A 14,176-nucleotide genomic window follows, 5' to 3' on the forward strand; every position below is an offset into this window, starting at 1 on the left:
ATGGCGTCTGCTGATGTGAGCCAGGAGCTGGAGTGTTCCGTGTGTCTGACCATTTATACTGATCCTGTAATCCTGAGATGTGGTCACAACTTCTGCCGGGTCTGTATTGATCATGTGCTGGATACACAGGGGGGGTCTGGAGGTTATTCCTGTCCTGAATGTAGACATAGATTTATGGAGCGGCCTACACTGCAGAGGAACATTGCCCTGAGGAACATAGCAGAGCGTTTCCAGCCTACTCATCCAGATCAGGAGAAGGAAGGACTCCAATGTACCTACTGTGTAGACTCTGCTGTACCGGCTGTTATGTCCTGTCTGCTGTGTGATGCTTCTCTGTGTGATAATCACCTGAGAGTCCACAGCAAGGCACCAGAACACATCTTATGTGACCCCAACACCTCCCTGGAGAACAGGAAATGCTCCGTCCATAAGAAGATCTTGGAGTATTACTGCACTGAGGATGCTGTTTGTATTTGTGTGTCCTGCAGACTGAATGGGGAACATCGGGGACACCAGGTGGAAATGCTGGATGAGGCTTCTGAGAAGAAAAAGACCAAACTAAGAAATTATCTGGAGAGACTGATAGCTGAGACAGAGGAGACTGAGAATAGATTCCAAAGTCTGGAGGAACGCAGGAGAAGAGCTCAAGAAAAAGTAGAAGTTGAAATTGAGAGAGTCACTGCACTGTTTAGAGACCTTGGGAAAAAGCTTGAAGACCTAGAAAAGAGAGTCCTGAGTGACCTCATCAGGCATGCAGATCAGGTGTCACAATCATACAATGACGTCATTCAGCAGCTGGAAATTAAGAAGGTAGAACTGTCCAAGAAGATGAGTCACATTGAGGAGATGTATGTAACAACTGATCCACTGACTGTCTTACAGGAATCAGTCACAGGTGACTTTTGGGACATTGAGGAGGGTGAAAATGAGGACAAAGATAGACATGATAAACAGCTCCATGATGGAGGGGATCTGGATGTAGCCGGCATCTCACACACATTACACACAGGACTATCTGATATCATTTCTGAGATAAAACACACACAATGCCAGGCTGTACAGCAAACATCAGGGCTGCCAGTGTATGCAGACATATTACTGGATGTAAACACAGCTGCTAATGATCTTCATATATCAAATAATGGGAAAACTGTATCTGTCTCACATGAAAGCCAGAATCTCCCAGAAACACCTGAGAGATTTCAGTATAACCAGGTGTTGAGCAGCCAGAGTTTCTCCTCAGGGCGACATTACTGGGAAGTGGATGTTGGGGGATCAGAATGGTGGAGAGTTGGGATGTGTTACCCCAGTATAGCCAGGAGAGGACAGAAGTCAGTGATTGGATATAGTAACAAGTCCTGGTGTTTGTACAGGGGGTATAATCAGTACTCAGTGATACATGATAATAAAAAGATCTATTTCCCTGACAAAATCTGCAGTAATAGAGTCAGGATATGTCTGGATTATGAGGTCGGGCGGATCTCCTTTTATGCCCTGTGTGACCCGATCAGACACCTCCACACCTTCACTGCTGCCTTCACTGAGCCCCTCCATGCTGGGTTATGGGTATGGGTAGGCTGCATAGAGATATCTGGGGAGGAATCAGCAGATGTGAGCAGGGCTGTGGAGTCAGTACAAAAATCCTCTGACTCTGATCCCTCAGTTCATGATCCCTCCGACTCCGACTCTTCCTTTTAAACCTACATTAAGATGGCATCTGCTGTTGGGAACAAAAAGCTCCTGGCCAGGAAGCTGACACTCTCCTCTGTCAGTCCTGGCCTGACATCACCAACGTGAATGCCCGAGCATGTCGTCTCTATATAAGAAGTTTCACTGGAGCCCCATATATGCTGGGTTCCAGCATGTAGCTCTGCCACCTTGCAGTAAAGGCCTTTACTGTTGCTATATAAAGAAAATGCCAGGGCCATTTTCTGCAAGGGGGCAGATCTATGCACTGGAACCCAGCTGATGGGGTTCCAGTGAATCTTATTAAACAGACAATGGGCCTGATTCACAAAGCGGTGATAACTCAGTTATCACGCCTAAAAGACTTTAGGCGTGATAACCTTTGCACCGCTGAGTTAGCACCGCTTTTTGCTGGTTATTGCGTGCAAAGTCCCGCGCGCAATCGCGCTATTCCGTGCGCAGTGCCCATAGGGTTTAATGGGCGCATCGCGTGCACTGCACCGTGTGCCGCGCAATTGCGCGCGCGAAACTTTGCGCGCTGGAATTTCGCGCGAGTTTCATTTTATCACGCCTAAACTGAGTTTAGGTGTGATAATGGGCTTTTCACAGGCATGCAAACACTTTGCACCGCTTTGTGAATCAGGCCCAATATTTAACATTCTAACTTTTAAGAATTAGCACACCTCTGTGGTTTTTTTATGTACACCAGAGATGCTTTTTAACTAAACTTAGCATATAGCTGTAAAGTAGCTGTTAAACAGAAATCAAAACGAGTCCTTGGTAAGAGTATGATACTTGTAGTGGGTGCAGACTGAGGGGATTCTTCCTCTATTGCACATTCATCATGCATGATCTGAACATGAATCAGGCCCTAGGCAATGTAACTGTGGGTACATGTAAGAGTGATGTGCAGGTACTCTGCAGGAGAATGAGGGGATTCCTCCTCTATTACACATTCTTCATGCACAATCTGAACATGGATCAGGCCCTAGGCAATGTAACTGTGGGTACATGTAAGAGTGATGTGCAGGTACTCTGCAGGGGAATGAGGAGATTCTTCCTCTATTACACGTTCTTCATGCACAATCTGAACATGGATCTGCCCTAGGCAATGTAACTGTGGGTACATGTAAGAGTGAATTGCAGGTACTCTGCAGGAGAATGAGGGGATTCCTCCTCTATTACACATTCTTCATGTACAATCTGAACATGGATCAGGCTCTAGGCAATGTAACTGTGGGTACATGTAAGAGTGATGTGCAGGTACTCTGCAGGAGAATGAGGGGATTCCTCCTCTATATCACACTCTTCATGCACAATCTGAACATGAATCAGGCCCTAAGCAATGTAACTGTGGGTACATGTAAGAGTGATGTGCAAGTACTCTGCAGGAGAATGAGGGGATTCTTCCTCTATTACACATTCTTCATGCACAATCTGAACATGGATCAGGCTCTAGGCAATGTAACTGTGGGTACATGTAAGAGTGATGTGCAGGTACTCTGCAGGAGAATGAGGGAATTATTCCTCTATTACACATTCTTCGTGCAAGATCTGAACATGGATCTGCCCCAGGCAATGTAACTGTGGGTACATGTAAGAGTGATGTGCAGGTACTCTGCAGGGGAATGAGGGGATTCTTCCTCTATTACACATTCTTCATGCATGATCTGAGCCAGGTTTACAGGTGATAGACAACATCTCTGTGATCAGTGTGCACAACATTCTTAGTGAATTCCCTGCAGCTCTGTGGGGCGTGTCTATGTAGCGTATAGTACTACTGTCCTTCATTTGCAGCCACAAACCCCAAATTTAACAGCATAATAAATTAATGTATTTCATGAGCAAAGGGAGTGCATACATTTGCATACAAAGTTTGCATGACCTGCATCAACACAGAATTATTTGCCTCTCATTGACCATCCCTTCTAGTGACACAACTGCACTTCATGCTTTAGTCTTACAGCAGAAATGTTGTTTATTATACTGTATATAAAAGATTCCTGTGTACACATCAGACATACAGTCACAACATACAGTCACAATCAGATATGTATATCTGACTTAATAAATACAATGGCTGCTTTATTGCAGCAGCAAAAGTAATTTTTTTTGATTGGTTTGTTTCATTTTTGTGGACTAAGCACAGCAATTACTGTATACAGTGTTCTCCCCAGGCTCTTTTAGCCGGGTGCTCCACCCGGCTAGTTTTGGTGACCACCCGGCTGTCATCAGCTCACCTCCTCCTATGCTGTAAGCAGACTTGTGCAGAGAAGCACCGGTCCTGCATTCTCTCATCTTGCCCCTCCTGGCTACTATTTCATGCCACCCGGCTGGAAATAATTTCTGGGGAGAACACTGTATATATATATATATTATTTATGATGACGATTATTTAGGAAATAGAACATTTTATTATATTTTCTCTTTTAATTACAGTTTACATTTATTGGAGTCGGAGTCGGTGCATTTATTCCCAACTCCGACTCCAGGTACCAAAAAATTGCTCCGACTCCAAATCCTCAACTCCGACTCCACAGCCCTGGATATGAGACAACAGTCCACTGGTAACTTCCTATAAGGTGACAATTTCAGAGCCGGTGGCATCAGTTATCACCTGATGAATGCCCAGTTCACCATTTTCATTAAATAGCCGAGAGACTCTTAAGATAAGCAAATTACAGCCATAAAAGTTTTCCTGGCAGAATACAACTTCTGAGAGCAGAGGGAGATAACATACATGAACTATTGACCTTTTTCTAGCTCTGGGACACTTAATAGGGTGCCACTGATTAGCGATAGTAAAACATTCAACCTACTTTGTAAATGTTTACATATAAAAGAAAACCCTGGGATACTTAAAAGAAGTATTTTTTAGGAATAGGAGGATAAATATAATTGTTTATCTCATCAGTTTATTTTCACCTTGGGTTCACTTTAAGATCTTCCTTCCCCCTGGGCAGGTAGCATTGTAGACGGCTGGTAAACAGGGGCATAACAATAGCCATCACAGACATGACTGGGGGCTAGGGACTATAGTGGCTCACTCCTCCTACCCCACTTGTGCAGATTATAAGCGCAGGAAGTGCTGTTATATTTACCTAATTGCTTCTTCCTGGGCATCTGTGTGCTGTGTGCTGAGATCCTCCAGCTCCCAATGCATGTCATGCCATCAGGAGCCTCAGGGGGGCAGCATGCAAATGCCTGCATGAAGAGGAGAGCATGGGCTAGGCAAATATAACAGCGTTACCTGCGCTTTTATTACTCAGCACAAGAGGAAGGGGGGAGGCAGGAGCGGAGGAGCGGCAGGGGGTAAGTCCAGCCATAATGGGGCAGGGAGGAATACTTCTGCTGGGGTCTAGGCCACCAAAGTTACACCCCTGCTGGTAAGTATATTTAACTCCTCCCTATTCCCATTTGCAGCCTCGCCAATTCCTTCAAGGGCATCTCTACTGCTCCCTGTCTCCTGGTGTCAGGGTCATATGACATGGGGAATGAGAAGCGAGGGGGGGGGGGGGGGGCATAGGAGGCTTGGAAAAAGACTCAGAAGTTGGCAGCAGGGATGCTCAAATTCGGCTTCGGGAGATCTCCGGATTTTTGGATCCGGATATCTCCCAGTAATGCTGTGCGGGCTGGGCGGGGGGGTCAAGCTTACCTCTCTGACGTCTTCTTCGGTCGTCCCTCGGCGCCTCCCACGATGCGCTCCATGCGCGTCACGTGATTACAAACACTTCCTCCTTCAACCCGGAAGGAGGAGGTGTTTGTTATCAGGTGACCGCCGCTTGGAGCGCATCGTGGGATGCGCCGAGGGACGACCGAAGAAGACGACAGAGAGGTAAGCTTGACCCCCCTGCCCAGCCCGCACAGCATTACTGGGAGATATCCGGATAGCAAAAATCCGGATATCTCCCGAAGCCGAATTTGAGCATCCCTGGTTGGCAGGAAAGGGGGAGGAAAATAAATATGTTTTCCTGCATTGCTATCTCAGCACTATAAGTGGTAGCACTACACTAGATAGCCCTATAAGGCAAGAACTGTAAGGGCCCGTTTCCACTATAGCGTTACGAAATCGCCGGCGAATCACCGCAGGCAAATCGCATGCGGGTGCGATTCCGCATGCGTTTTTTGCCGCGATTTCGCATAGGTAAGGCTGTATGCGATTTTAACCATGTCACTGCCTGTGTGAATTAACATGGGTACCTATGCGAAATCGCATGCGAAATCGCGGCAAAAAACGCATGGGGAAAACGCATGCGATTTCCCTTTTAAATACATTGCGTGCGATTCGCCTGCATTCCACACGCAGGCGAATTCTGAGGCCCCTACCCTGCAGATTTTTTCTGCACAGAAAAACGTGCGGGGAAACGCACAAGTGGAAACAGTCCCATCCACTTGTACTGACTGTGCGAATCCGCATGCGGGCAACGCATGCGGATTCGCGATAGTGGAAACGGGCCCTAAGGGTGACAGCATTATAATAGTAAGCACTGGAGCAGAAAGCATTAGACTGGGTAAATTGTGTCTCTAACAGCGGGACGTTATTGTCAGGGGCGTAGCAATAGGGGGTGCAGAGGTAGCGACCGCATCGGGGCCCTTGGGCCAGAGGGGCCCCAAAGGGCCCTTCCTAAACTATAGTATTAGCTCTCTATTGGTCCTGTGCTCATAATAATCACTTCTATAGATACTTTGAGAAGTGGTAATCATTAACAAACTGTTCCCCATCCCCTTCTTGCACCTCTGACACTGTAGTTGCCATTGGCAGGTTTTGGTGCGCCATATAAATTGTTATGTGTGGAGTGCTTGGGGGGCCCCATTGTAAAACTTGCATCAGGGCCCACAGCTCCTTAGCTACGCCACTGGTTATTGTCCTGCGTTATAAACTCTTATAACCGCACTGCAATGCTAATCCTATGGGCCGTTCACAGTGTGACTTTAAAGTCGCGTTCAAAAATGTTGCGTTGTGGTAACTCATTGCTTGCAGTGTGTTATATCTAAACGCAGACACCTTACGACTTTAGCGTCTCATTAAACCGCAACGTCCCACTGTGGATATGCCCTCAGAGATTGATGCAATGTTATAAAAAAAAAGCTATATATATGAAAATAAAAATATGACACATGATATGATGATATATGATTTTTTTTGCTACTAATGTACGATTAATTATCTGTAATACACAACCAATTAATTATATCATGAGTTTCTTTTTTTTGTTTTGCTTCAGTGTCTCTTTGAAAGCCAGTATTCTGTATTAGAAAAAAATCACACAAAAGACACGGACATCCACAGGACCAAACTGACGCATATCAGGCTTAAAGGGAATCTGAAGTGAAAACAAACGTATGATATAATGAATTGTATGTGTAGTACAACTAAAAAATAAAACATTAGCAGCAGAGAACAGAGTCTCATATTGATTCCAGTGCAGGAAGAGTTAAGAAACCTCACTTGTTATCTATGCAAAAGAGCTTCTCTGAGCTCTCCGACTAATTTAGTCGGCTACAGTGCTATTTACTGAAGCACTTGTACATCAAAGAAACAGAGAAAGACTTTTTGGGCGGGCTAGCCTTTTATTAGGCAGCTGATCTGATTCTGCAAGAAAAAAAAAAAGAAAGAAACAGTGAAAGACAACTTCAGATAAGGTTTTACTGCAGGGAAGTTCAAAGACATATTAGCTCTGCTCTGTTTCATAGTTTAAAATACAGAGTGTAGTGTGTAAACTGGAAATATCAGAGAATGATGCAATGTTATACAAAAACTATATAACTGGAAATAAAAATATGAGAATCTTTAGCTTCCGGCTGTATTCACAGTGGGACGTAGCGGTTTTAATGCGACGTTAAAGTCGCAGCGCGTCTGCGTTAAGAGGTAACAAGCAGTGAGTTACCACAATGCAACATTGTTTTGGTTTTTTTAACGTGACTTTAACATCGCATTGTGAACGGCCCATAGGATTAGCATTGCAGTGCGGTAAGCTGCGTTATAAGACTATATAACGTGCGATCATAATGTCCCACTGTGAATGCGTCACTTTAAGATGTCCCCCTTTGAAGAAACTGAAGAACAAGAGTCTCTGAGTATTTCTTATATATTTAGTCTGGAATTATCTTTAAACACATTTTTAATTGCTGTTATAATATTTGAGTGGGCGATTATCAAAGTAAGCCAGTAAAGGTTCAGCTTCCAAGAAGTCTGGCTTCAGCACCCATATAGGCGGGGTGTATCATAAGTAACATTGAGGTGTGATCCCACAGGATGCTTGCCAAGTATTTAACCCCACTCAGGGCTCAGACACACTGTAAGCGCTTTTCTGAGCGTTTGTGCTTTCTGGGCACTTTCTGAGCGCTTTTAAAAAATCGCTTCCATTCACTTTTGGTAAATTGTCGTAAAAATTGCATAAAAATTGCAGCGATTGGTGTGATCACTTATGCATAAAAACGTACACGATCACTGCAATTTTATGTAATTTTTACCACGATTTTAATGAACGTGAATAGAGTATCTATAGAAATTATCATTACCAGCACAGGACCAATAAAGAGTTAATACTGCCGTTGAGGGAGGTCTGAATCACACACCTGTAACAAGCAAGCGGCTACTCCAGCCATACTTCAGTCAGAAACACCTGATCTGCGGCATGCTTGTTCAGGGGCTATGGCTAAAAGTATTAGAGACAGAGGATTGGCAGGACTCAAGGCTGGATTTACACTTTTTGTACTCCTAGGCCAAGTATGTTGCGGCTCCCCTTTCATGTGCTGCATCGCCCCTTCCATTCCATGTGTAGCCTCCTCTTCCATCTGTAACATCCATGTACAGCAGCCCCTCCCATTCCATGTGCAGTCCCCTTTTCCATGTGTATCATCCATGTACAGCAGCCCCCTCTTCCATATCATCCATGTACAGCAGCCCCCTCTTCCATATCATCCATGCACAGCAGCCTTTCTCCCATTCCGTGTGCAGCCCCCTTTTCCATGTATAACATCCATGTACTGCAGCCCCTCCCATTCCATGTGCAGCCCCCTCCCCCTTCCATGTGTATCATCCATGTACAGCAGCCTTTCTCCTATTCCATGTGCAGCCTCCTCTTCCATGTATATCATCCATGTACAGCAGTCCCCTCCCATTCCATGTGCAGCCCCCTCTTCCATGTGTATCATCCAAGTACAGCAGGATTGTCCAGATTGTTTAGGCCAAGGGCCATATCATCCTTCTTGAGAGTGCTAGTGGGCCTAACTAGCAAAACTAAACCCAAATTTTGCTGATTGCTGCTAGGTACACCATGCCTGGGACATTTTGTTAGATAAAACTTTTCTATGGGAAATAACCCAAATACTGTGTGCAATTAGCATAGTGGCAGCTGCTAATCAGTAGCTGTTACTGCTGCTTACCCCTGCATGCTTTGGGGGCCACCAGAAATGGCCCAATGGGCCGCATTTGATCCCCAGGCCGAACTTTGGACATGCCTGATGTACAGCAACCCCTCTCTTTCTTGAACAGTTCCCTGAGCATCAGTTTCCCTTTTTAATGTGTTGCTCCCCATTTTCAGCCTCCTCTATCATATGTAGCAACCCCTATTCCATATCCAAGTGCTACCTAAAGGCTGCAGCTGTCCAAGGCATTAGCCTTTGTTGCCTTTCCATAAATCAGGCATTGGCAGGACTGCCAGGATTACAGGATCGGTATAAATGTTCAGACAGAGGGGACACTCCAGGTCCTGGCTCAGAGCAGCAGACGCCATCACCATAGCTCCCAACTGTCCCTCTTTTGGAGGCACAGTCCCTCTTTGGGAGCCCTGTCCCTCTTTTTCCCTCATTTGTCCCTCTTTCTATATAAATATATATATTTCTCTACTAAAATATGTGTTTGATTGACTCTAAACTTTATTCCCTTCCTTTAAATTGATATATTACTAATTTTAAAATGTTAATATGAAGGAAACTGACACAGGATAGAAAGGACCAGTGTGGTTTGAAGTATAAAACTACATATTTTTCTTATGAAAGCTTTATGGAATGCGTGACTGAGGTTGTGATCAGGGGTGTGGCAGGGGCGTGGCTTAAGTGTCCCTCTTTCTCATCGCAAAAAGTTGGGAGGTATGGCCATCGCTGCAGCAGAATGAGGAAGTGAAAGTGCAGAGGCTGAGCTAATCTCTCTCTCTTTATCCAGGAGCCTCTGTCATCAGACTAAAGCCCCATCTACACCATACAATTTTTTGTCTGATTAGAATCGATTTCTGATCTATCGATCAGTTCTATAGAATCGATCGATTGATGGCTGAAATCGCCAAGTGTATGGGCCCCTTAAGCTGTCAAGATAAATAGCAGTCACAGTTTATAAAGCCCCATCTACACCATACATTTTTTTTTGTCCGATTTGGTTCAATTCGATTTGATTAATTGGTTCTATTCAATCCAACATGTCCGATTCATGATTCGATTTAATTGGATTCAATTTGCCATTGTTTTGCAATGGCAAATTAAATCGAAACATGAATCGGACATGTCGGATTGAATCGAATCGAATTGAATCGGACAAAAAATGTATGGTGTAGATGGGGCTTTATAAACTGTGACTGCTATTTATCTTGACAGCTTAAGGGGCCCATACACTTGGCGATTTCAGCCATCGATCGATCGATTATATAGAACTGATCGATAGATCAGAAATCAATTCTATCAAATTCCCCATTCAATCGATTTGTGATTGATTTTGATAGATTTGATCTATCTGACAGGATGGAAAATCTAGGTGGATCTGCTGCTGGCAGCAGATCCATTGCCCATAGAGTTGCATTGGATCTAATGGTGCAGTAATGCATTTAGATAGATTTCCAATAGATTTCATTCTGAAATCTGTTGGAAATCTGTTCCTAGTGTGTGGCACACATCAGATAGATTCCTACTTGACTCCACTTGACAGGCATCTGCCAGAAATCTATCTGATAGTCGAATCTGCAAATCTATACTTGTATGACCACCTTTACATTACAAAAAGACTTAAAGAGACTCCGTAACAAAAATTGCATCCTGTTTTTTATCATCCTACAAGTTCCAAAAGCTATTCTAATGTGTTCTGGCTTACTGCAGCACTTTGTACTATCACAGTCTCTGTAATAAATCAACTTATCTCTCTCTTGTCAGACTTGTCAGGCCTGTGTCTGGAAGGCTGCCAAGTTCTTCAGTGTTGTGGTTCTGCTATGAACTCCCCCTTCCAGGCCCCTCTATGTGTTATTTAGATTAGAACAGCTTCTCTCTTCTCTCTTATCTTTTACAAGCTGGATAAATCGTCCTCTGAGCTGGCTGGGCTTTCACATAGTGAGGAATTACAGACAAGGGCAAAGCTGTTTGCAGGAAGAAAAGAGCAGCCTGAAACTTCAGTGCATGAGAGATGCAGGGGGAAAGAACCACACAAATGATCTCTTGAGATTCAAAAGGAAGGCTGTATGGATGTATTTTCTATGTGTGGACATACTGTACATCATCCTACTTCCTGTTTTGGTGGCCATTTTGTTTGTTTATAAACAAACTTTTAAAAACTGTTTTTAACCACTTTTAATGCGGCGGGGAACGGTGAAATTGTGACAGAGGGTAATTGGAGATGTCCCCTAACGCACTGGAATGTTTACTTTTGTGTGATTTTAACAATACAGATTCTCTTTAAGGTGGCCACACTCTATGCAATCTGAGTTTTTATACAATCTTACCAACATCCATGTAGTATAACAGCAATAGGTTCAGTGTGACTTGGATATATTTTTCAGTAATGGTGGCCATACACTCGTTAGATTAGCAGCAGATAGATCATCAGATAGATTTCTGATCTATCTGATGTGTTTGGGAACATTTTTTACTAAGAACAGATTTCCAATAGATTTCAGTTTGAAATCTATTGAAAATCGATCTGGTGGCATTCGTTTGCCATCAGATTTCCATTAGGGCCAATGCAAAATGATAAGCAATCTCAACAGATCGACCTAGATTTTCCAGCCTGCTAGATCGATTGAAATCGGCCGCAAATCGATCGATTGGTCAAAAATCAGCTGAGTGTATGGGCCCCTTTAGTCTCTTATACTACATGAAAGTTGTCATTGTACAGCCAGATTGTATGGTGTGTGACCACATCTCAAGATTACAGGATCTGTATAAATGCTCAGACGGGACACTCCAGCTCCTGGCTCAGATCAGCAGACGCCATTGCTGGCAGAATGAGGAAACAAGGTGAAAATTTCTTCTTCTCCAACTCCAGTAGAAATAAGTATTTATTGCACAGGGTGAGGCTGAGTTAATCTCTTAGCTTTGCTTATACAGGCACCTTTGGACTTAGTCCACCAACCATCTTGAAACTTACAGTGTAATTAAAGGATACCCGTGGTGACATGTGACATGATGAGATAGACATTCATATGTACAGTACCAAGCACACAAATAACTAGGCTGTGTTCCAGGTATAGAAGCAAAAGGGTCTGCCCAGGTCTGGACTGGAATAGATCATAGTGTAACCCTCACTGATAAGGTATTACAACCATAAAACACTTTCCTGGCAGGGAATGGCTTCTGAGAGCAGGAAAGAGATAAAAAAGGATCAACAGTTCGTAGATTTTAGCTCTGGCATAGTTCAATGAATGTGTCAGTGAGCCAAGACAATGAAACAACAGTAAAAAGTAGATTTAAGTATCATATAAAACCATGGGATATCTAAAAAAGTTAAAGGAAATTAATTTTTTTTTAATGGCAGACTGTCAAGATAGTAGCTGAATAACTGAATAAGTGGCAGACTTTATGGTAAAAGGTCATGCAATCGCGGCTCTGTTACATAGTTACATAGTGATTTAGAGTTGAAAAAAGACATACGTCCATCGAGTTCAACCAGAAAAAGTTTGTATCCCCGTCCGTATTCACGTGAGAAGATACATTTCCTGGACTACATCCTACAGTGGTTTGCAAAAGTATTCGGCCCCCTTGAAGTTTCCCACATTTTGTCACATTACTGCCACAAACATGAATCAGTTTTATTGGAATGCCACATGAAAGACCAATACAAAGTGGTGTACACGTGAGAAGTGGATCGAAAATCATACATGATTCCAAACATTTTTTTACAAATAAATAACTGCAAAGTGGGGTGTGCGTAATTATTCAGCCCCCTTTGGTCTGAGTGCAGTGAGTTGCCCATAGACATTGCCTGATGAGTACTAATGACTAAATAGAGTGCACCTGTGTGTAATCTAATGTCAGTACAAACACAGCTGCTCAGTGAGGGCCTCAGAGGTTGTCTAAGAGAATATTGGGAGCAACAACACCGTGAAGTCCTAAGAACACACAAGACAGGTCAGGGATAAAGTTATTGAGAAATTTAAAGCAGGCTTAGGCTACAAAAAGATTTCCAAAGCCTTGAACATCCCACAGAGTTCAAGCGATCATTCAGAAATGGAAGGAGTATGGCACAACTGTAAACCTACCAAGACAAGGCCGTCCACCTAAACTCACAGGCCGAACAAGGAGAGCGCTAATCAGAAATACAGTCAAGAGGCCCATGGTGACTCTGGACGAGCTGCAGAGATCTACAGCTCAGGTGGGGGAATCTGTCCATAGGACAACTATTAGTCGTGCACTGCACAAAGTTGGCTATTATGGAAGAGTGACAAGAAGAAAGCCATTGTTAACAGAAAAGCAAGTCCCGTTTGCAGTTTGCCACAAGCCATGTGGGGGACACAGCAAACATGTGGAAGAAGGTGCTCTGGTCAGATGAGTACAAAATGGAACTTTTTGTCCAAAATGCAAAACGCTATGTGTGGCGGAAAACTAACACTGCACATCACTATGAACACACCATCCCCACTGTCAAATATGGTGGTGGCAGCATCATGCTCTGGGGTGCTTCTCTTCAGCAGGGACAGGGAAGCTGGTCAGAGTTGATGGGAAGATGGATGGAGCCAAATACAGGGCAATCTTGGAAGAAAACCTCTTGGAGTCTGCAAAAAACTTGAGACTGGGGTGGAGGTTCACCTTCCAGCAGGACACCGACCCTAAACATAAAGCCAGGGCAACAATGGAATGGTTTGAATCAAAACATATCCATGTGTTAGAATGGCCCAGTCAAAGTCCAGATCTAAATCCAATCGAGAATCTGTGGCAAGATCTGAAAACTGCTGTTCACAAACGCTGTCCATCTAATCTGACTGAGCTGGAGCTGTTTTGCAAAGAAGAATGGACAAGGATTTCAGTCTCTAGATGTGCAAAGCTGGTAGAGACATACCCTAAAAGACTGGCAGCTGTAATTGCAGCAAAAGGTGGTTCTACAAAGTATTGACTTAGGGGGCTGAATAATTACGCACACCCCACTTTGCAGTTATTTGTAAAAAATGTTTGGAATCATGTATCATTTTCGATCCACTTCTCACATGTACACCACTTTGTATTGGTCTTTCACGTGGAATTCCAATAAAATTGATTCATGTTTGTGGCAGTAATGTGACAAAATGTGGAAAAC

General features: G+C 43.8%; 1 protein-coding gene across 1 annotated transcript; it reads left to right on the top strand.

The window, feature by feature from the left end:
• LOC137544660 (E3 ubiquitin/ISG15 ligase TRIM25-like) lies at positions 1 to 1,698 on the top strand. The gene is made up of 2 exons (XM_068265756.1): positions 1 to 534; positions 601 to 1,698. Exons 1-2 carry the CDS (start codon positions 1 to 3, stop codon positions 1,696 to 1,698), a joined length of 1,632 nt encoding a protein of 543 aa, XP_068121857.1.
• Positions 1,699 to 14,176: the final 12,478 nt, after the last annotated feature.

This window comes from Hyperolius riggenbachi, chromosome 2 (genome assembly GCF_040937935.1).
Source record: "Hyperolius riggenbachi isolate aHypRig1 chromosome 2, aHypRig1.pri, whole genome shotgun sequence".
Taxonomy (NCBI): domain Eukaryota; kingdom Metazoa; phylum Chordata; class Amphibia; order Anura; family Hyperoliidae; genus Hyperolius; species Hyperolius riggenbachi.

Bases quoted from the DNA above. Each gene is read 5' to 3' on its own strand.
- LOC137544660 (XM_068265756.1), top strand. From the start codon at position 1: ATGGCGTCTGCTGATGTGAGCCAGGAGCTGGAGTGTTCCGTGTGTCTG. The intron at 535-600 runs GCTTCTGAGAAG...GAGACAGAGGAG, and splicing joins AGGTGGAAATGCTGGATGAG to ACTGAGAATAGATTCCAAAG.